Here is a 23,244-nt window from a genome sequence, read left to right as displayed (position 1 = left end):
CGCTGCCATTCACCTGCAGTAGAGGAGAGTTAGACAGGACAGATGAGTTAGAAAGTGTCATTCCAGAGGTGCATGAACCGCATTCACACCCAGTTGTTGTCAATAGGGTTAATCATACGTGCATGACTAAGGAAGATAATTAGTCATGCAAAAATAGATGAACTAGTCATGCACGTAATGGCTACAGCGGGCCAGGCCTATACTTTCGTTTTTCCCATAAAAGGATCTGTTCCAAGTAATAGAAAATACAACACAACGTGCCCACTACAAACAGTACAAACTACAACGAAACAACGAAACACTCGAACAACACCACGAAACATAGGAAATCCACGGTAGCCTATCGGGTGAAACACATTTAAAAAAAAATTTTTTTACCAAGAACAATCGGCGTGTTATTACGAGATTTCCTTTCACAACGTCGCAAGAGTAGGCCTATGAACATCATCTCAAAAACATCGCATAGGCTATTCTGGTATAATTGAAGAACTCGCTAAACGAAAGGTAATCCAGTAAACTTCTGTGTACTTTCTGTGACCTCGCCTCCTCTTCTGGAGTAGAGTCGCCTACCTGTACAGACCCTACTAATCAATGTCTTCACCTGGAGAAACTGATTTGTAAAACGAGGCTAAACTAAACGTGAACACTAGATGGCGCTCGAAACCACTGAACATGATCAATGTGGAGAAGTGAGACACAGGGCTTTTCAGGACTGAAATATTTGTCAAAGAGAGTAAGCAAATAGACTGTCACAAACTTATGGGATTACATTACAAGCTGCTGGAAGACAATTGCATACTCACTCACCTCTGTTAAACCAGACCACCATCCTGTCTTATAGGTCATCTGGGTCATATGTCCCCATGATTGTTGAGAATGGCTGAGTCAACCTCAACCTCAACACCTCCCAAAATATCACTCTCCACCTGTTGCGTCATCCCGACAGACATGAAGTTCCTCTTCGGAGGCCTCATTTCTTCAACTGCCCTTTAGTCGGTCCTCAGTCCTTAAAGTGTCTGGAGGGCCTCCACTGAAACAATACCATAAGATACCACGCTAAAACACTATCGTAACATGCTATTTTGGCTTGGTCTTACACTGTTCCGCAACCTTGTGTGATTCTAAAACGAATCTCAGCTCAACTATATGGGAGAAGTCAACCATATCATTTGCACGAAGATGCACTATATAAAGTAGACCTCCTCTGACCCTTGTCCCTTGATGACCTGTTGCAATGTTTTAACTGGACTATGAGACAGGCAATCCTGGACGATCTAATGGATGTAACCCAGGTCTCATACAGCGCTGACTTCATGGTCTGGGTTCTTAAAGTGTCTGTTTCGTGACCCTCTGTCTCAGCAAACCAACTTTTTCCCGGAAGATTTACAGGGATTTAATGGGACAGCCTAGTTTAAAGACCTTTTAACAGGACAAACACCCCTTTTATGTCATATTTCACCCCAGACAGCGAAACATTTGAGTACCCAGAGTGCTCCTAGTGGTGTTCACAATGCTGCCTCTGCACATTTAATTGGAGCATATAAATTAGCCCCATAAGCCCTCAGTTCCAGGGATAGCTTAGTTTAACAACCTTTTAAATGGGCCAAAAAACCTCTAGTCACCAATAATTCAGTGTGGCGGAGGAATCTTTATAAGGGAAGGATGAAACTGTATGGTTGGTAGGGGGTTAACAATGGCACTATCACAGTACCATTGGAGAGACAGTGAGATGGTAACAGATTGAACAGGGCCGTGTCTTTGGCACAATGCAGGCCGTGCTGTATATGGATACATCTCCAGTACAGTTTGACCCTTACCGGCCACTATAGCTGAGCTGCACATGATAAGGACTTCTCCCTACTCCGTCACCAAGTATCCCTGTCACCGCGGTAACCTCAGAGACATGCTCGCTAATGATAACAAAACGGCCAGTATCATTTCAGTGGTTTGATAACACATGGTTTGTATCACGTTATCAGCACACATAGCCTGCTCCTGTCCGGCAAAACCATCATGTGTCTTTACACACGTTTGTTTAAGCACGTCTCACACACTCAAGTGTAAATACATTTATTTCTAGTATTTGTCCCAGAGGTGCTAGGCCACTGTTTATGTAAAGCAGAGATATGGTGCAGTTAACTAGACTCTCTCTGACTAAAGGAGAGTGTTAATTGAAAGGCAATAGGACCTTTTCTCCTCTCCTGTCCTCTGGCGGGGATCTGGATACTGTCCGGGTTTTAGATTTGATCTGAGGAATGTTACAGGAAAAAAAAGGGAAAAAAAGGGTGATGTAAAAGTGAAATTCCTGGCTTTATCTGGTGTATGATGTCAGGTGGTACTGCACTCTTCTTAGTCTAGTTATAATGGCAAAGTCTTAATGATTGAATACAATCTTATGGAAAAATTATATTTCTCCGGCGGTCTGGGAATTCCTAGTGTGGGAACTTTTGATTCAAATAGAATGACTCATTACATTTTTTTATAGACATAATGCACTTTGAATTAGGCCTGCACTGGTTTCTACAAGACACACGGCTACAGCTCTTTAAAGAATCAAATTCATCCAAGCTCAATAGATCTATGATATGGTGTGATCACACTGAGTGGTCAGCGTGATTAAAAAGGGGTCAGTACAGATTACGATAAAAGTATCAGCCCCTTTGCTTTTCACCACTGAACTGTGAGGAACTGTTTTCCGATCACAATAAGACAAGAGGGGTCAAGAGAACTGCAACAGATGAACCAACTGGAAGATCTCACATGGCACGCCATCCACAACACAGTTACTCAGGACCTGAGAGACCAATTAGAGAGAGTTTAGAGAGGGAGGCGAGAGAGAGAAAACCAAGGTAGTAAGGATAGAGGAGAGATCTTGTTATGGGGGCTTCTCTAAAAAAAACACAAAAAAAAACACACAGGTTACAGTGTTCTTGAAACCCCTAACTCTCTCTCACTACATCAGTCTCTATCTGCCCCCCCCCGTACCCCCACCACGCGGGTGACCGTGACGAGGTTGTGTTCATGATGAGGTGACGCTCCTGGGAAAGTGTTGTGTGATTTACTCCCACTGATAAGAGGACCAGGGGATGCTGCTCTCCCAGAAGACACTGGGGGCCGGGGAGTGAGGGGTGAGCTTCTGCAGACTCCAGGCCCGGGGGGCTGTGACATACAGAGAACACAGGTTAAGTGTTGTTGCTCTCCTGACTGTACAGTAGGGTCGAGAGAGAGAGAGAGAGAGAGGGAGGGAGGTTGAGAGAGAGAGAGAGGGGGACCGAGGGAGGTTGAGAGAGAGAGAGAGAGAGAGGGAGAGAGAGAGGGAGGTTGATTAGAGAGAGAGCTGGTAACCACTTACCATAACATTGACTTCATGGCATCAGTAGCATGCCAGTTATCTAAAAGAAGTTCATGCAGTACATGCACAATGAACAGCAACGGTTTCTGAGGATTGTGTGTGCATCGTAGCAGTGTGACTGTCTGCACTTCGTCAAACAGCTCCGGTTTCATCACAGTCCCCGTGGGAGACAACTTCAACATAACCCTTTTAAATCTTACGCCTGGTTCAACATACTGTCCGCGATCGTAACTCATATCACAATATTCTGGACCGGTGCCCACGATGAGGTTAACACACTTGAGTGATACAGCAAATTGTTTTCCCTCTTTTTAGCAATAAGAGGGGAGGAGGCGTCTGTTAAAGTCAACACGACTTTAAACGACTGAGCGTTCGACTTACTTCTATTCTCACACATCTGTATTAACATTACGCTGTGACTGAACGGGGCTTTCCCCCCCAACCCAAGGTGTTGAAACTAGCATCGATCTGGTCTCAGCCAAAAAGGGGGGGTCAGTTCGAAAGGAGTGGATAAGAGTTTGCTTCCCGATGTTCCCAAACCAGGTGAATCATTTGTCAGCTTAAGTAACAGCGCTCGAGTCACAGCCCATCTCACCCTGCCACTCCGGCCGTAACCAGAACCAGATGCTGAGGGTCGCCAGAGGAAGACCCCCACCCCCCCATTAGTGAACACTGGAGAACATCACATCGAGTGATGTTTGCTTTACTGTACAGTTTAATTGTTCTAAATGCGTTTTTGTAAAAATACACTCGAGTCTATACATCTTTCCGTTATGTGCCAACAGCATTCTTTCCTTTTACAGTCCTCCTCCAGCACGCCATCCATCACAGCTAACACAAACTCACGTTGTAGTCTCACAAATGATGTAATGACCAAATACTCTGGCATCGCTGGCATAAATGTGGTAGTGTGTTGTTGGTAGGTAGACTTGCTGTTGTAGCACCTTAATCTGGTATAGTCCGTTTGCATACTTCTACATGTTACATCGTGGATATTCATAAAAAATTAAAAATTTAAAATAATGATTTAAATAGAAACTGCTATTGAACAGAGCGACATGAAGAACAACCATGGAAGATCTCCATTTGTCTTTTATTGGGTGAATATAAAAATGGTGACAGATTCAACCTGGGGGTTGGAGATCAGGGGGAGGGAGGGTAGTATTTTAGGTTGGGGTGGGTAGGTGGGGGGGGGGATATTAAGCGGAGGGGGACAGGGTCTGCAGGCTGGTCTTCACGCTTGCCAGGTTGGCCTTCCAGGAGGTGAGGCTGTCGAAGAGCTGCTGCCACTGCTGCTTGCCAAAGGTGCGGTGTGTGCTGTGACTGAGAGAGTAAGGGAGAGGAAGGAGAGGAGGGAGAGAGTGTTAAATCTGATGGCCTACGGAAATGAACAGTCTGAAACTGGCAACCATAAGGGCGAAATTACCGTATATATATTTTTATATTTATCTGTTATCTCTTGTCTGTTATTTATTACGTTTTATTTGCCAATTTTGTAACTTGTATCTGTACTGGCCAGGTCTCCCTCGAAAAAGAGATTTTAATCTCAAGACACTTCCTGGTTAAATAAATACAAACTAAATAAATTAGAAACACAGTGCTTTAAGTCTCACCCCGACAGAAGAATATAGAGAAGGGAGACATTACCCAAGTGGCCATGCACACTGCATAATCCTATGATTAATATGTCCACAGCCAGACCCCAACTCTTTTTTTTTCAAAGAAGGAACCTTCTTTGTCACTAAGTTCAAAAATAGATGCACATACTTCCTTTGAGGAAATACATCAACAATAGCATTCACATTACTAGCACAAAAAAAGCATTCACAGGTGAAAAACCCTATTTTGCACACCAGACGAGAACAAAAGATAAGCTCTGGCTGCGTAGCAGGTCAGCTCTGTAGGAAGCCTTCGCTAGCCTTGACCCCCACACAGTACAACACAGACACACTGTAGTAGCCTTATCTCCACAGAGACTCATGGCCGTGTGACTTTCCTACTGAGGTCGTGGTGTGGTCATGGCCTTGAACGACAACCCCGTGAGCTAACAGATCCATACGGACGTCATGTTACAAAAACGCAATATAACAGAAGGGGGGAAACTTTTTTGGGGGGGAAATCTTACCTCACGACAACCTTTCGCTGCGTCTGGTCGATTTTGCAGTACACCATCTTGGTCCGGACAGCTGCGGACAAAGAGCAGACAGGAAGGGGTTGAGGCAAGGCGGGCCGTTTGGAGGACCGGTCTCGGCCGTGTCAAGGCGACTTCTCAAAGACACTGTGACCTCGGGCTCAAACCTCAGAGGAAGCTAATCTTAGCGACAGTAATAGTAACATACACAACCCTGTGATCCTACGCCAAATTGGCTCCGGCTGTATAACAGTATCTCCAAAAAACCTATAGACATCCTGTTGACCGCCAATTTCATCTGGAGGCGTAAGGGATATTAGGGAAAGGATGATATTTGTGTCACGTTCTAATGCTTTGGTCCGCATATCGGGATCCGGTGTAACGAACTGACTTTTCTGTTTCGAAAAATGTGAATACATTTCCACGTTGTTGAAAATCAACGACACATCGCTAGTCAACTAACACAGCTTGTTTTGTGAGCCTGCTAACAATGTAACGTAGTGTTATAGCTAACTAGGTAGCAGTGGGGGGATTACTCACCCAATCCATTGCGTGGCAGTATTTTGGCTCGACTAGCGAGTGTGTGTTGTGATTCTCAACAATGTTGAAACTTAGTTCCGTGGTTTCAAAAGAAAAGTCGGAACATTTTTGATGGGTTGCCGATATGAGGACCGAAAGACGTGTCACATTTTTTGGTGTGGATTTACAGAGTCACATCAAAGTGTGTGTGTGTGTGTGTGTGTGTGTCAGTCTTGCTGGGTGGTACGACCCAGCGGTCAGATGGGGGGGGGTGGGACCGCTTGGGTAAGACTGACACACACACACACACACACACAGACACACTGACACACACACACACTTGGTCGTACCGTCGATGACGAAGGCCTCCACGTCGTCGGCGCCGATCTGCAGCTCCTGCTGCATGGTGTCGAAGGAGAGCTCCTTGCTCTCCACGGCCATGCCCATGAACGTCAGCAGGCGCATCTTAGCCATGTTCTGCTCATGAGACAGGCCTGGGGGGACACCAGCACAGGGTCGTTAACACACACAAACCAACACAGGGTCGTTAACACACACACACACACACACACCAACACACACACACCAACACACACACCAACACAGGGTCGTTAACACACACACACACCAACACAGACACCAACACAGACACCAACACAGACACCAACACCAACACACACACACACCAACACAGGGTCGTTAACACATACACATCAACACACACACACACAAACAGAAGCATCTTAGCCATGTTCTGCTCATGAGACAGGCCTGGGGAGACACCAACACAGGGTCGTAAACATACACGCACACGCAGACACACACACACACACGCAGACACACACACACAGACACACACACACAGACAGACACACACGACACACACACTTAGATGAGACAACAATGACCCCAGCTCTCTAACTACGCACGCCCCTGCTTGTGACCTGTGAACAAAGGGAGACGGTTTTACGGTCAAAGTATATTAACGCGTCTATCAAAATGACATGGTAACATGGTGATGGGAGGGGGGGGAACACAAGGACACGGTCAGATGACTACTCCCATCGGAGCGCAAAGCCAGCGGGTCTCCGCATATTAACACAAACACCACCAGACGACGTGGGCTGTGAGAGCCAGTTTGTCCCCCTCCCCCCCCACACACACACTCCCTGTGAGGGAGGGTCGCCGTGGTAATTACACCTCGGCGTTCGGCAGACCCGTGGACGCACTGGAGAGGTGCGCCGTTGCTGACGCACGCACATTCCTGCCCTGTGTCCACAGAGAGGGCCGGCGGATTAGTCTAGACACGGTGTGTGTGTGTGAGTGTGTGTGTGTGTGTGTGCGTGAGTGTGTGTGTGAGTGTGTGAGTGAGTGTGTGAGTGTGAGTGAGTGTGTGAGAGAGTGTGGGCGTGCGTGCATGTGTATGTATGTATTTGTGTGTGCACGTGCATGTGTGAGCGTGTATGTATTTGTGTGTGTGTGAGTGTGTGCTAGTGCGCGTGCGTGTGTGTGTGTGTGTCCACTCCGGTGCACTTGATCCCGGCAGCCAGCCAGGTCACTAGCCAACAACAAGCCCCTCTCCTTGCGGTGACTCACCGAGAGAGTCGATGAAGTCTTTGTTGCTCTGGTAGAACTTCATATACGCCGCTAGCTTGGCACTCACAAAGATGGTGAGGAGCTGGAGGACAGGAGAGAACAGAGAGGGAACAGATCCATAAAATATCATTATTACGGTTATAAATCGATCAAACAACATTAACATCGTCACCGTCTTAAAATAATGGCTTAAGTCATATCTTCCAAGTTTTGCGAAAAACAGAATGAACAGAACCAAATCTAGAATATATGATATTTATGCAAAAACATAATTTTCCTCAAAAGTGACACTATTTTAAGAAGGTGACGACATTAAAGCCCGTCACCATAGTTCGAATAACGGCGATTCCAAAGTAGTTTGCTTCGGTCGGTGTGAGCTGGAGCTGATCCTGAGTCAGGGGTTTAGCACACTCACGTCGTGGATGAGCTCTCCCTCCAGGAAGCGCACAGGTTTGAGGGCCAGGAGGTGGTCAAACAGGAAGGTGTTGACGTCTTTCAGGGCGCGCACGATGCACCTGAGGGGAGGGGCCGAGGGAGGGGTGAGTGACAGCCAAGCACGACTGAATCATGAATCATTTAGCCACCGATATTGTTGACAAGTAAGAGGTTTATTTTTGATCGGTGATGGAAGGACGGAGGGGTGTGTGTGTGTGTCTGTAGGTGTACCTGTGGTGTGTGTACCTGTGGAGTGTGTGTGTGTGTGTGTGTGTGTAGGTGTACCTGTGGTGTGTGTGTGTGTACCTGTGGTGTGTGTACACCTGTGGAGTGTGTGTGTGTGTGTGTATGTGTGTACCTGTGTGCATCGACGCGTGCTTGCGAGGCGTTGTCCTCTGTGTAACTCCCCAACAGCTCCACCATCACCTTAGCTGCAGCCTCCCTGTGACGACAAACACACACACACACACACTTATGGTTACCTTTGAACATTACTACCTTTCAACATACTGTATATTGCACATGTCTCCTGATATAGCGTCTTTTATACTTACATTATAAGTATAAAATTATACTTACATTATACTTACATGCACATTAGATACTGTACATAAACTACCTCACTGTATATAGCTTATAACTGTATATAGCTCATAACTATATATAGCCCATAAATGTATATACTTCTAATCTAAACTGATATTTACAATACTACCTCTGCATAGTAGTATTTGTGCTCTGCGATGACAATAAAGTTTAATCTTATCTTTCACTAGACATATATTGGTAAGTAACAAAAAGTGGGATGAAGCCAGTTCGCAAAAAACACTGAAATCTGATCGGAGAACAGTCTCCCAGAGGACGTCAGACAGACAGGTTGTAGGAAGGTAACGAGCTGTGTGATGATGATGATGATGATGATGATGATGTAGTCATTGATTACCCTTTCTTGCAGTCGACCAGCGCCTCGTAAACCAGCCTCAGCAGTGTGTGTTTCTTCTCTGTGTTCAGGTTCCAGTCTGTGATCCACTTACGCACCTGAGCCGCAACACACACACGCGTGCGCACACACACACACACACACACACACACACACACACACACACACGTTAATCATCTGTAAAAACCACCCAGACTGGACCTCAGCCACCACATCCAATCAAACCAGCACCGAAACTCAGCCATGTAAACATAATCTGGTCCACTATAAAGCCTAGTGTGTGCACGTGGCCTCTGGAGCTGAATGAAAAAGTGTGAGCACGCACAGGGCATTAAGGGATGGACTGGGGGGGGGGGGGAAGACCCTGCGATATACTAGTGCCATGTCCAGGGGGGTGTACTTGTACACCAAGCCGCCTCATGCTACGGAAACAGGAGATAGGCTCCTGCCCCCTAAGGGCCGTTAGGCTCGAGAACCATCGGTTCTCAAGGCTTAAGCCCAATTTATACTTCTGCGTAAAATCGACGGCGTAGCCTACGCCGTAGCATGCGTAGGCCCGCAGCCTACGCCGTAAGCTACGGCGTAGGCTGACGCGCACCTCTCCAAAAATGTAACTACGAGGCAGTGCCTACGCAACCGTAAGCACTGTGATTGGTGCGCTTGGTAGCACATGATTCCGACATGATTCCGACTCTCTCGTAGGCCTAAATGCGGAAGCCATGACAGAAATGTCATTTACTTTTTCTGTAATTACTTATTAATAAAGATTTGAAAAATTATGATAACCATCGTATTATCTTAGTTTAATGTCATTTCAATGCATCATAGAACTTGTATTTACAACAAGCATAACCCAAAAAAATCCCTAATATGCCGCTATGAGTACACCGTTCCAACGGAGCGCCCTATGGAAGCGTCAGGCACAGCCTTCCTATAAGGAGCGCGATTCACATTTACGAGATGTACAATCCTGTTTATTTAGACATAAATTATTAGTTACAGGGAGCCCCATGGTTGTTTGTTGGGTTTAAATTATATTTATGATAGACATATTTAATGTAAAGTTATCTATAGGGCTGCAACGATTAGTCGACATAATCGACGACGTCGATCATAAAAACTCGTCGACGTGGAATTTTAGTGTCGACTAATCGTATAAAAAATAATAAATTAAAAAAAAACGTTTTTTATTTTATTTTTATTTTTACGGGAGCCATGCAAGAATCAGCTGGGTAAGTTTTAGCTAACGTTGTTAGCCAACTGGCTAACGTTATATTGTTAGGGTCGTAATGTTTATGTTAGCTTTACTGTTACATGTTGGAAAACAACGTCTCATGGACAGGGCTGTACATGCTATGAGCGTTTGTGCTATTAATTTATTTGCCCTGTGGCACGCGTGTGACAGACAGAGGCGCTTGTATGTAACGTTACGTAGCAGGGGTTTTCCATGTTGAAGCCAGGAGAACGCGAGATGAAATGAAGTGAGGGGTGGTCACTATTAAAATACCAGGTAGTCATGGTGGATGATCATGAATGATGCTTGATAAGTGAATGCTATTTCAATTATGTTGAGTCCACCAGCGAGCTGTCTGTAAGATAAACAGCGCCAAGCGTAGCCTACTAACGTGAGCTGTCTGTAGTCTAGCCAGCAATGCTAGCTAGTCAATCAACTAGCTCTGTGAGCAGCTGTAGCTTGGCGTAACGTTAGGTTAGATAGCTAGCTAAGCCGGATTTATGCTTCTGCGTCGCCATTTACGCGCAGTGAAAAGCCACACGACTAACCGGGAAAATAATCGACAGATTAGTCGACTACAAAAATAATCGTTAGTTGCAGCCCTAGTTATCTATAAGAACTGTGATTGGTCCGCTTGGTAACGTCACATTCCGACTCTCTCGTAAATGCGGAAGTCATGACAGAAATGTAATTTACCTTTTCTGTAATTACTTATTAATAAAGATTTGATTTTATATGATAACCATCGTATTATCTTAGTTTACTGTCATTTCAATGCATTATAAACATTTTCTTTACAACAAGCATAACAAAAATAAGTTTTTTGATCGCTATTATGCCGCTATGAGTACACCGACCAACGCGACGTAGACCGACCAACGCAGAACTATAAATTGGGAGAGCCCTTGCGTAGGCTACCGCGTAGCCGCGCGTGAATTCGAAAAGTATAAATTGGGCTTTACTAACTACTTACTTACTTACGCATAGGTGAGCTGTGTACGAGAGGACCGTGAGAGGGCAGGGGCTGCTGGTGGGCGAGCGTGTGCGTACCTGGTCGAGGTCGGTAGGGATGAAGGCGATGGCGTTGCAGGTGGCCGCCACCTTGATGAGGCTGCAGTAGACGTTGTACCTCACGGGGGTGTTCTCGTCCATGCCATGGAACAGGTTACTCAGCCTACCGCATCAAAACACACACACACGTCACTTTGAGGTGGTGTGGAGGACCGCTAACAGGGGTTATCAGTCCCTTATTTCATAGAGAGAGAGACAGAGAGGGGAGGAGAGACAGAGAGGGGAGGAGAGAGAGAGAGAGAGAGACAGAAAAACAGAGAGCGAGAGAGAGAGAGAGGGGGGAGAGAGAGAGAGAGACAGACAGAGACAGAGGGAGAGAGACAGAGGGAGACAGACAGAGGGAGACAGACAGAGAGAGACAGAGGGAGAGAGACAGAGACAGAGGGAGGGAGACAGAGGGAGGGAGAGAGAGGTGTCTGGACTCACAGCTGCATCCTGAGGGAAGGCCTCTCTCCCTCGCGGAACTTGACCAGCTTCTCACACAGATTCTCAATCAGAGCCTCCTGCTTCTCTGTCTCCAGGATCAGCAGCAAAGACACAATACTGTTCATCACACTCTCCACATCTGGAGAGAGAGAGAGATCAAACCATCAGTCACAAGTTGGACAAGTAAGAGAGACACATCATGATTCTGTTCATCATAATAATTCCTGGGAGTCCCCTCCCACATCGCTCACCTTTGTCATCGTCCTTGAGGCAGACGTCACAGGCCTCGATGATCTGAGCTAGGTCTACATGGAGCCCCCCCTCGGAGTTCTCCTCCGAGATCTCTGCTCCTTTGGACTTTATGTAGGCTCGGAGCTCCGACGCCTGTTGACAATAAAGTATAAGAAAATATAATTTTAGATACCACGGTAAACACAAAGTGAGCCCACCTTATGTTAAGGAGAAATATAAGAATGCAATGCCAAATCATTCAAAATTACACATAGGCCAAATATTAAACTGACTGATTAAATGATCTGACTGTTGAATGGAATTAAAAGCTGCCTAGTAGAAAACAAAAGCATGAATGTGCATGCAAATTATGACACACAACTGTCATAAAATCCATTTTATTTATTTATTTTCAACTTGATGAAAGCTAAACCAAGTGTTGTCTCAGATCTCACTCCCTGCTGGTAGGCTCAGCATCACCGAGTGTCTGTCAACAAGGATGGCTACAAGAACAAGATGCTCCTTTGTCATGACCCTGTCCTGTTATGGATACATCATGCTGCAATTGAGAAGATTCATAATTATTCAACGTTAATAATAATAATGATTTGGGGGTGTATATTGCCAGTTGTAGTCTACCCTGTGGGGGTACTGATCTGATGCCAGTGGGCTACCAACTGTAGCTAGCTAGCTAAACAGCCAAGCAAGGGGCTTTGACTCAGGCTGTGTTCATAAACACGTTCTGGAAATCTGATCAACACTCATAGAATGCCTCTTGCCTAATCAAATTACGTGGTCGCTCTGTAACGTGGACCACAGTGTGCGCCCCGGGGCTCTGAGAGCGAATTTACGAACGCAGCCTCAGCAAGCAAGTGGCTAAAGACAGCATGCTAACGGCATCTGGCGAGCTTTGTTGACATATCGGGTTGATATCGGGTTGATTGGTCTTAAACAACAGCTGCCTAGAGCACTCCTGCCGTACCTGGTCCTCCTCTGTGATGTCGATGAAAGCCGGGACGCTCATGTTTGAGGACTTCAGTGCGCCGAGACCAGATCCACGCTCGCGACGCTGCTCGAGACCACAGGGAAAGAAACTGCCAGGCTACCGGTGAGGAGGATGTTCTTCCGGGGTCGTATTGTTAAAGGGACAGTGCACATTTTATGGTTACAATTATGTCAATGGCGCAACAATTATGTCAATGTTTGACGCAATCATAATAATAGAGCTGTAACTCGTGAGATAGTATCATTATCTCAGCAACAATGAACTTATTATATGACTGCTTTCCTCACAGTTTCCTTTTGATCAGACACAGGAGTAGCCTTTGAGATTTGTTAAGTCGTTGACACACTCAAGATCAAATTAAATTGTTATTTGATTATAGCAGTTCGGTATGATAAGTATGCAGGCTTTTATAGCCAGATGATTAGAAGTGCAGCCAGCCAGGACTGGATAACATCAGCTCTAAGTTCAGACAGCATTCAAAGTTTATGGTTCAGACGATAACTACCCCACATCCACGTCCCCACCGTCCTTTAACCCCCTTCTTATCCATGTATCAATCTTTGCTCTGGGGGATTAAACCCTGGATGTCTTGGATGAGAGTTAAGAGGTAAAGGTGATACTCACAGGGAGGTTATCTGCTTGAATTACTTCCCCGCCAGGACCACCATGTCTGCCCTCTCTGCCGGACACAATGTGAACATCAGAAGAGTACACATTTACACAGCACTCCCACTGACCCAGAGCTATGTGACCAGGGGCCTGTATATCAAGTGGGATGCTGTGATTATGGCAGGCCACTTTCCTCCGGAGTGATTGAGGTGGGAGGGTTAAGGGTTGGGAGGGTGAAACTGGAGCTGCAGTTGACCCTAAAAGCAGGCTCCGGTTACCAGCCTTCGAGGTGTCAGGCCATACTTCTCCAAGTTACAGCTGAGTGCCCTCCTCTTTCCAAACAATGGAGGATCTCTCCTTCCTCCCTTACCATCTCATAAAACTGATACATGCGCCTGACCTTGACCGCCATGGTCTTGGTGGGTTGACTGTCACCACTTTCCTCAGTTAGAGCCAGAGTTTACAGCTTTGGTTGCTAGAGAGCTGTGTTATGTGCCTACTGTAAGTCTACTGAAACAGGGGCCCCCTCAAACCTGGGGACTGGAGGTTTTTTTCTCTGAGAAAATTCTAATTTGGATTCATGTACTGTATATATGACAAATGAGAGTGAGAGAGAGAGAGGGGGGGGGAGAGAGAGAGAAAGTGAGAGAAAGAGAGAGAGAGAGAGATGGAGAGTTAGTAGAACTTCTAGCCAACTCATAACTTCTCTGAGGCATACCTGTCAGGTATGTCTCGTAACAGTTACGGTCAAACAGAGCTGAACTCCTTTTATTATGTTCAGCAGGATAAAGATCTTAAAATAGTATGCTAAGGGGAAATGGTGGAGTCTTTCACCATAGTGCTCGATGCAATGCGTCACTATCCACAGCCAGAGAGTGCCTGGTACCAACTTCCCCCACCCCCCACCCCCTGCCCCCCCGCCCCCCTTCACTTTCTCTCTGCCCTCTTATGCTGTCACAGCAAGACAATTTACGTCCGCTTCTCCCAAAAGTGTGCTTGTGTAACTCTTTCATTAGCTGATTAACAGCTGTTGTCAAGGGCTTGTTGTATTTCAAATGTAGAATATACGTTTTGGGGGGCTTTGAAGCTCCAGGTGCATGTGAAACAATGTTTTGTGTCTTTTTTAAGAAGTAGTTAAAATGCCAGCTTGTGATATGAACCGCGGTGTGTAAAATAAAGGACATGCCAAGCATCTCTTGAACATATTCCTCTTTACCTCTGTGCTGATAGAACAACTCTATCGCTGATATATTATTGTAATATTGTAAGCAGACCTCTAGCCCTATCCAAACTCCCAATCCACCCAAACTTGGCTGCTAAACGCCAACTCTAAGCAGCCTCATGAGGATACAGTTTGAGTGGAAAAGGCATGGTTGTTGCTTATTCTGTTGTTGATAGACATGCCAACAATTGTTCTCCTTCTTCCCCCACTGACCTTGAATGGGAGGATATCAAACTCTGGTCTCTGGGTAAATATTTGTTGAATTCCACAATGAACATGTCATGTGTCTCATTGACTTTTTACCATAGAAGATGGTGTATAAATCAATGAGTGAAGGTTTGAGGACGGCCAATTTCACCACGTCCTTTTGCCTCTTCTTAGAGTATGTCATCTTAGCTGTACTGTACTTTGATAATAAATACAAAATAGTTAAGTGGTGAATTTTGGTCTGGATCTCAGTCGGACACATCCGCCTTATTTTGACCCTCTATTGCTCATGTTTCCTTGTGTGTTGCGACTGCAGACAGCCCATTTTTACTGTAAATCCCAACAGCTGCTGTGTGGGTTGTTACATTATTATGCAGTGTGTGTGTGTGTGTGTGTGTGTGTGTGTGTGTGTACGTGTATGTGCGTGCGTACGTGTGTGTGTGTGTGGAGGGGGTGTGGGGGGGCATTAGTGTTGGTAATTTGTTGTCATATTTCTTCAGAAATTCACCAGTCACTCTACAAGCTGGTATTATAGGTTTTCATGGTCTAGTGTTCCTCGTTTATGAGTTCACAGCAAAGTTATTACATGGGTCATTTTCACTTTAGAACATAAGTTACACTACCTTGCATTACAATGTACTATGAAATTGTATTGTATACCTCAAAAACAGTATGGACATTGGTAATACCATAATTGCATCCTCCGTGAAAAAAACGTTTCTCCCCCCCAAATTGTAATTCTCTTTACAGTAATAATGTTATGGGTTGTGTCTGTTTGTATTTGTTAGTGGTCCTTTATGTCCATTAAATTAACTGCTTGTCACAGCTTGCCTTCTCTTGTGAAGATAAACGGCTATATTGTGAGTCAGTGAGCCAGCCAAGTGTAGGCAGTCGCCACCTAGCTACATCACTCTCGTGGTCGTCACTTGAACATGGCTGCCCCTTGTCCTCCCTTTAATTGTCTGGTTCCCACAGTCATCCTCACCTCCCTAACCACTGTCCAATCCCAAAGGCTGGGCTCATCTATCCGTCAAGCCATTGACCTCATCAAAGAGCACATCGCCTGAGTGAGTTCCATACTGAGTAGATAGAATTAGCCCCAACCCGCAAAATACACGGTGAGATATCTTGTCATCTAGAATTGGGAGTAATAATGATGTGATTTGGATCTATGGTTAAGTAATGTTTCATTGTAGCCATCTTGGTGGAGACTTGTGATGGTGAGCAGCGGATGTCTTCTATCACGACCTTGTAGGACGATCTTCAGGCAGAAGTATGCAGTGTTATTGACCCCATTATTATTCTACACCTCCTGACTGCCAACCCCCTCCCCTTCCCTCCCTGCTCCCCCCTCACACACACAAATACACACACACACACACACATTGCACATTCTACCTTGTCTAATAATAAACGTGTGTTGTTCATCTAGTTGATTACTTGTTTTCTCTCAAAGCAGAAGACATGACCTTTGGTGTTTTTGGAATGATTGCCCTTGAATATCTCCTGTCTCCTGTGTGTGTGTACGTGTGTGTACGTGTGTATGTGTGTGTGTGTGTGTGTGTGTGTGTACCTTGACTGATGATTCCAGTGGTCTGCTTAGATAGCTGTTCAATGACTTTGATCAATTATCTGCTCACACACTAGATAATCAATACTGAGAGGGACCCACAGCCTGATCGACCCCTGACCTGCCAGATTGTGAGAAAAAAAATTAGATGATTCAAAATGAGGTTTAAAAAGAAGAAAAACGGTGTTTTTAAGGAATTCTGTGTTTATTTTGGGCTCTTTCAGAAGCTGGATATTCACCACCTCGACATGTCAAAACTGACATGAGATTATGACTGAGCATTATCAGTCATTTCTACCGAAGGCGGTACAGATGTCAAGAAAAAAACATACTGTATGTTAAACACTGATACCATTCAAATGACATATGACTTAATGAGGACACACCTTCACTTCACTTCTTTAAACACAATGGCTATCCATCAAACTGCGGGGTCACAGTTAGCAACGAGCTATCTGAGGTCATTAATTCACCCTGGTGGAATGCGTGTGCTCTGTTTCAACCTAATCTCAGAAGCAAGGAGCCACAATCTTCTAGGAATCCTGACGGGTCCTGCCTGGAATGGCCCAGTCAGTGCAAAGGGAATAGGGCTTTGGGAATGATGGATTGGTCTCATTGGAGAGTGTTTATATAATGTACACTCACTGGCTGTGAGGAGTGACTGAGGTTAAAAAGGCAAGTTAAAAAAAAAAGTAACGAGATGATTCATTGGGGAATACACGTAGTAGAAGACTAGAAGATGTTCTTCCTGATCAGAGACTGAGACTTCATGTTCAGGTCTCTGCTAGGTCGTGATTGTGACACCAAGTAATCCTTTTCCAGTTGAAACTGGAATCGTGTCAAAGTCATTTGTCCATTTTTTCCCTCGGCTGGATGCTTACTGTTTATCTCATCAATGTCCGCTGGTGAATAACAGACTCACAAGTTCGGGAAACAGATTGTCATAAAATGGATGAAATCCTCCAGCACACCTCCAACCACTCCCAGGACATATTCGTGCAGACTATAGCCACTCATAACCCGCAGAGAGATGTCTCAATGTGTTCTCGGAAAGCTGTGTTAACCAGAAGTGTGTAGTAGTGTGTACCATCATTGTCACTGTTGGTATTTCTTAATAATTGAGTTTAGGCTGGGTGGACGTGTGTGTGTGTGTGTGTGTGTGTGTGTCCTGGCACACACGTGTGGTCAGCCACAGAGCTTGTCTTCCAGGAATAGAGGGTCAGATTGATGTATACAGAAATTGCTGAGCCATTTCCTTCAACGTGATCCACCCACCTTTGTTTATTTGACTTGTCATAGCATTGCCTTGCTTTTCTAATGTATTGGTTAGACTTACATGTTACATTTTTGTAATTTATATTTATTTATATTATCATTTCTTATCCAGAGCGACTTACTGTACAACAAGTTAATTTGTCTAAAAATAGGTGAATCAATTATATACGTCACGGTCATCTTGAATAAGACTTTCTAGAAGAATAAGTGGCACAAGCAGTCACAGTGCTAAAGAAAGTGAAGCAAACAACTGTTATTTATTTGATTTCATTTAATATTTTATGTGTCTGTTTTACACTTCCAAGAAGCGGCTATGCAACTGTATGAAACAGAAACCATGCATGAGCTATCGCTAATGACTGTGTGTTACTCAGACTCAGCTGGTTGGCTGTGTACATAAACTGTGGTTTACTGTGTATCAACTGTGGTTTACTGTGGTTGATAATCCTTACCTCTATCCTACCGGCCATTTCCCTGACTCAATGGCACCTGCTGTGAAGAATCAGAGTTTCCTGAGTATAAAAGTATAGGGCTTCACTGGGAGTGCTAGGACTCAGAAATGCTACTTTGATATACTTTATTTATTTTTTACTTCAGATTGTTAACTACCTGTCACTGTTTTTATTATAGCCAGATTTTGATCCCACAGACGATATTGGATGTGGATACGTTTGCTTTTTTCTTCAGAGTTCACTCTCCGCTCAGGCAGGAGATAAGTGCTAGTCGGAGATTCCATCTCTGCTATGTCTTTTAACAAAACGCTGAGTTTCATTTATGTTGTAGACTACTTTACACAGAGTCTAATAACCATCTGTAAACAAACAAGTCCAACAAATTATGAAAAAAACAAAACAAAAAAAAGTCATCATCGCTCTAGTGCCACAGTCTGAAACACACTGTAACACAGTCATAAACACACTGTGTAACACAGTCATAAACACACTGTGTAACGCAGTCATAAACACACTGTAACACAGTCATAAACACACTGTAACACAGTCATAAACACACTGTGTAACACTGTCATAAACACACTGTGTAACACAGTCATAAACACACTGTGAAACACAGTCATAAACACACTGTAACAGTCATAAACACACTGTGTAACACAGTCATAAACACACTGTAACACAGTCATAAACACACTGTAACACAGTCATAAACACTCTGTGTAACACAGTCATAAACACACTGTGTAACACAGTCATAAACACACTGTAACACAGTCATAAACACACTGTAACACAGTCATAAACACACTGTAACACAGTCACAAACACACTGTGTAACACAGTCATAAACACACTGTAACACAGTCATAAACACACTGTAACACAGTCATAAACACACTGTGTAACACAGTCATAAACACACTGTGTAACACAGTCATAAACACACTGTAACACAGTCATAAACACACTGTGTAACACAGTCATAAACACACTGTGTAACACAGTCATAAACACACTGTAACACAGTCATAAACACACTGTAACACAGTCATAAACACTCTGTGTAACACAGTCATAAACACACTGTAACACAGTCATAAACACACTGTGTAACACAGTCATAAACACACTGTGTAACACAGTCATAAACACACTGTAACACAGTCATAAACACACTGTAACACAGTCATAAACACACTGTGTAACACAGTCATAAACACACTGTAACACAGTCATAAACACACTGTGTAACACAGTCATAAACACACTGTAACACAGTCATAAACACACTGTAACACAGTCATAAACACACTGTGTAACACAGTCATAAACACACTGTGTAACACAGTCATAAACACACTGTGTAACACAGTCATAAACACACTGTGTAACACAGTCATAAACACACTGTGTAACACAGTCATAAACACTCTGTGTAACACAGTCATAAACACACTGTAACACAGTCATAAACACACTGTAACACAGTCATAAACACACTGTGTAACACAGTCATAAACACACTGTAACACAGTCATAAACACACTGTAACACAGTCATAAACACACTGTAACACAGTCATAAACACACTGTAACACAGTCATAAACACACTGTAACACAGTCATAAACACACTGTAACACAGTCATAAACACACTGTGTAACACAGTCATAAACACACTGTGTAACACAGTCATAAACACACTGTGTAACACAGTCATAAACACTCTGTGTAACACAGTCATGAACACACTGTAACACAGTCATAAACACACTGTGTAACACAGTCATAAACACACTGTGTAACACAGTCATAAACACACTGTGTAACACAGTCATAAACACACTGTAACACAGTCATAAACACACTGTGTAACACAGTCATAAACACACTGTGTAACACAGTCATAAACACACTGTAACACAGTCATAAACACACTGTGTAACACTGTCATAAACACACTGTAACACAGTCATAAACACACTGTAACACAGTCATAAACACACTGTGTAACACAGTCATAAACACACTGTGTAACACAGTCATAAACACACTATGTAACACAGTCATAAACACACTGTAACACAGTCATAAACACACTGTGTAACACAGTCATAAACACACTGTAACACAGTCATAAACACACTGTAACACAGTCATAAACACACTGTAACACAGTCATAAACACACTGTAACACAGTCATAAACACACTGTGTAACACAGTCATAAACACACTGTAACACAGTCATAAACACACTGTGTAACACAGTCATAAACACACTGTGTAACACAGTCATAAACACACTGTAACACAGTCATAAACACACTGTAACACAGTCATAAACACACTGTGTAACACAGTCATAAACACACTGTAACACAGTCATAAACACACTGTAACACAGTCATAAACACACTGTGTGACACAGTCATAAACACACTGTAACACAGTCATAAACACACTGTGTAACACAGTCATAAACACACTGTAACACAGTCATAAACACACTGTAACACAGTCATAAACACACTGTGTAACACAGTCATAAACACACTGTAACACAGTCATAAACGCACTGTAACACAGTCATAAACACACTGTGTAACACAGTCATAAACACACTGTAACACAGTCATAAACACACTGTGTAACACAGTCTTAAACACACTGTAACACAGTCATAAACACACTGTGTAACACAGTCATAAACACACTGTGTAACACAGTCATAAACACACTGTGTAACACAGTCATAAACACACTGTAACACAGTCATAAACACACTGTAACACAGTCATAAACACACTGTAACACAGTCATAAACACACTGTAACACAGTCATAAACACACTGTGTAACACAGTCATAAACACACTGTGTAACAGTCATAAACACACTGTGTGACACAGTCATAAACACACTGTAACACAGTCATAAACACACTGTAACACAGTCATAAACACACTGTGTAACACAGTCATAAACACACTGAAACACAGTCAGAACACAGTATAACAGTATAAACACTGTGTAACACAGTCATAAACACAGAGTGTAACAGTCTTCTGTCTCCTGGTCACCATGACCATTCTCAAACCATTTTCCACGCTGGAATGTGGCGCTGGCGTTCTCCCCACCAACAGTGTAATTCAAGGTTGTTTGACCGAGAGCGTGGGCAGACAGAGGGGTGTGTGTTAGTCAGTGACCCGGCAGCTGGCAGTACCACTGGCAATGATAGGCTACGGGCCCAGTCCACTTTCTTCAGTCTGCAGCCCCCCCGGCCCCCCGAACTCCGCTCCTCTGTATTTCTGTCCCAGTATCTCTCCTCCCTTCCTCCCTCCCTCCTCTGAAGCTGCGCCAGCTCTCTTAGATACTGTGCTTCATTGTGTCTTCAGACTGTTTTAGATAAAGCCGTTAATCTCTATTGGAAAGCGTTTTTGCCCACCGTTTGATATCTGACCTCTTTTACGCTCAAGCATGATGCCGACTTCAATAACCTACATACCCATTGGGAAAGTGTGTCCAAACTTTTGACTGGTACTGTATGCCCTTCGCTTGGTTTTTGACATTTAAATGGTCTCTTGTGACCCTACCATACTATTGATTTGGAGCCTTTGATTTGTACATACATTGTGGCACACAATAAACTCTCACTGTGGGTCTTACCATATTCTTTCATAACTTTTTACATTTTTTAATTTAACAGTGACTTTGTTTGATCTGAGTGTTTTTTCTTCCATGGTGTGAAAGGTCTGTTCTGAAATTGTCCCATGTGTGTGTGTGTGTGTGTGTGTGCCATGGATATCCAGTTGTGCGGATCTGAACTCCTGTATCCGATTTTAAGAGACTGAGGGGGGGGGAGAGGGGGATGGAGTTGGCGACATGGGGGAGTGTGAACCTTCAGCGGACAGCCACCACACCGGTGCTGTGTCTCACACACAAGCCAAAGAAATGTTTGTTCTCACCAAAATATTTCTCCCCTTCTCTTATCTCTATTCTGATACCCAGCTCGCTTTGAAGTGTGTTGAGAGTTGATAGGAGACAAAATTAAAAATTGAAGAGAGTTTTCTACCATTTGGGTGAAGGGTAAAGACGGATGCGGGAAAAAAACAACAACTTATTAGCAAAGATGTACGCACTTCTGTGAGATGTTGCTGTCTAACCATTAACATTATAAAATATAGGGATATTATTCAAGATTAAATACATACTATATTATTGAAAAGCTTTGAGGTGCATATGGAGCGATGATTTTTAAAATTGTGTTTTACTTTCTTTTTTTTTACCAGGCAGCTGTCTGTCACTATCTCTCAGTCTGCTGAGAAAGTGGAGAGGGAAGATAGAGGGATATTGTTCTGAGTCAGCTTTGTTTTACATTGTATGCATTTACCAGAGGCCACAAACAGATAGACCGGAACTGATGACATAATGCAACACACGGCTGGGGGTTTTCTATCAGCTCCATTCCATGCTTACGCTAGAGAAGATTGTGTGTTTGTGCCACGGTCAGCTTCACCAACATCTGTGGTTCCTGTTTGCTCCAGTCATAAATTATTTTTTATTTTATCTGTCATTTCTGATCAAAAACAAATACTACGTCAAGCGACAGTCAAGTTTCTCCGGGAATACAATATTTTATTAGGTTCAGTTGATACGCAATTATGCAATTATCTATAGTCAGGTCACAAAGTCACGAAAACGTCGACCTGTCGTTTATCAAATCACTTCATAGCCTCGGCGTTCCTTTCACTCACTCGCGCCTTAGATCATCACAAGGCCGCTCAGCCGTGTGTTTCTGCTGTTCTGAGGTCAGAAGCAGCGTTGGCCGTTTCCCTTCCTCTCCGAGACGATGTTGTTTTAAACCCGGTGTTAACCAGAGATTGATCTGGGGGAATGAGAGTGTATTTGGGGGCTACCATCCGTCATAGGGCCTGAAAGGGGCTGTTTCTCCTGGCCTCGCCACC

The 23,244-nt window shown here is 44.0% G+C and overlaps 1 protein-coding gene across 1 annotated transcript; it reads right to left on the bottom strand.

Annotated features, from left to right (window-relative positions):
* Positions 1-4,436: 4,436 nt before the first annotated feature.
* Positions 4,437-13,024, bottom strand: eif3m (eukaryotic translation initiation factor 3, subunit M). Its single transcript, XM_080538358.1, has 11 exons — positions 12,918-13,024; positions 11,956-12,088; positions 11,705-11,843; positions 11,258-11,381; positions 8,977-9,071; positions 8,392-8,475; positions 8,014-8,113; positions 7,599-7,680; positions 6,353-6,496; positions 5,478-5,538; positions 4,437-4,675 (listed from the first exon to the last, which is right to left on the bottom strand). The coding sequence occupies exons 1-11, from the start codon at positions 12,957-12,959 to the stop codon at positions 4,552-4,554; spliced, it is 1,128 nt and encodes a 375-aa protein (XP_080394484.1). The 5' UTR covers positions 12,960-13,024; the 3' UTR covers positions 4,437-4,551.
* Between the last annotated feature and the right edge of the window lie 10,220 nt (positions 13,025-23,244).

Source organism: Nansenia antarctica, assembly GCF_963989245.1.
Source record: "Nansenia antarctica genome assembly, chromosome: 1".
Classification (NCBI taxonomy): domain Eukaryota; kingdom Metazoa; phylum Chordata; class Actinopteri; order Argentiniformes; family Microstomatidae; genus Nansenia; species Nansenia antarctica.
Note: the sequence above shows the minus strand (reverse complement) of the source record. Positions and strands in the feature narration are given on the sequence as shown.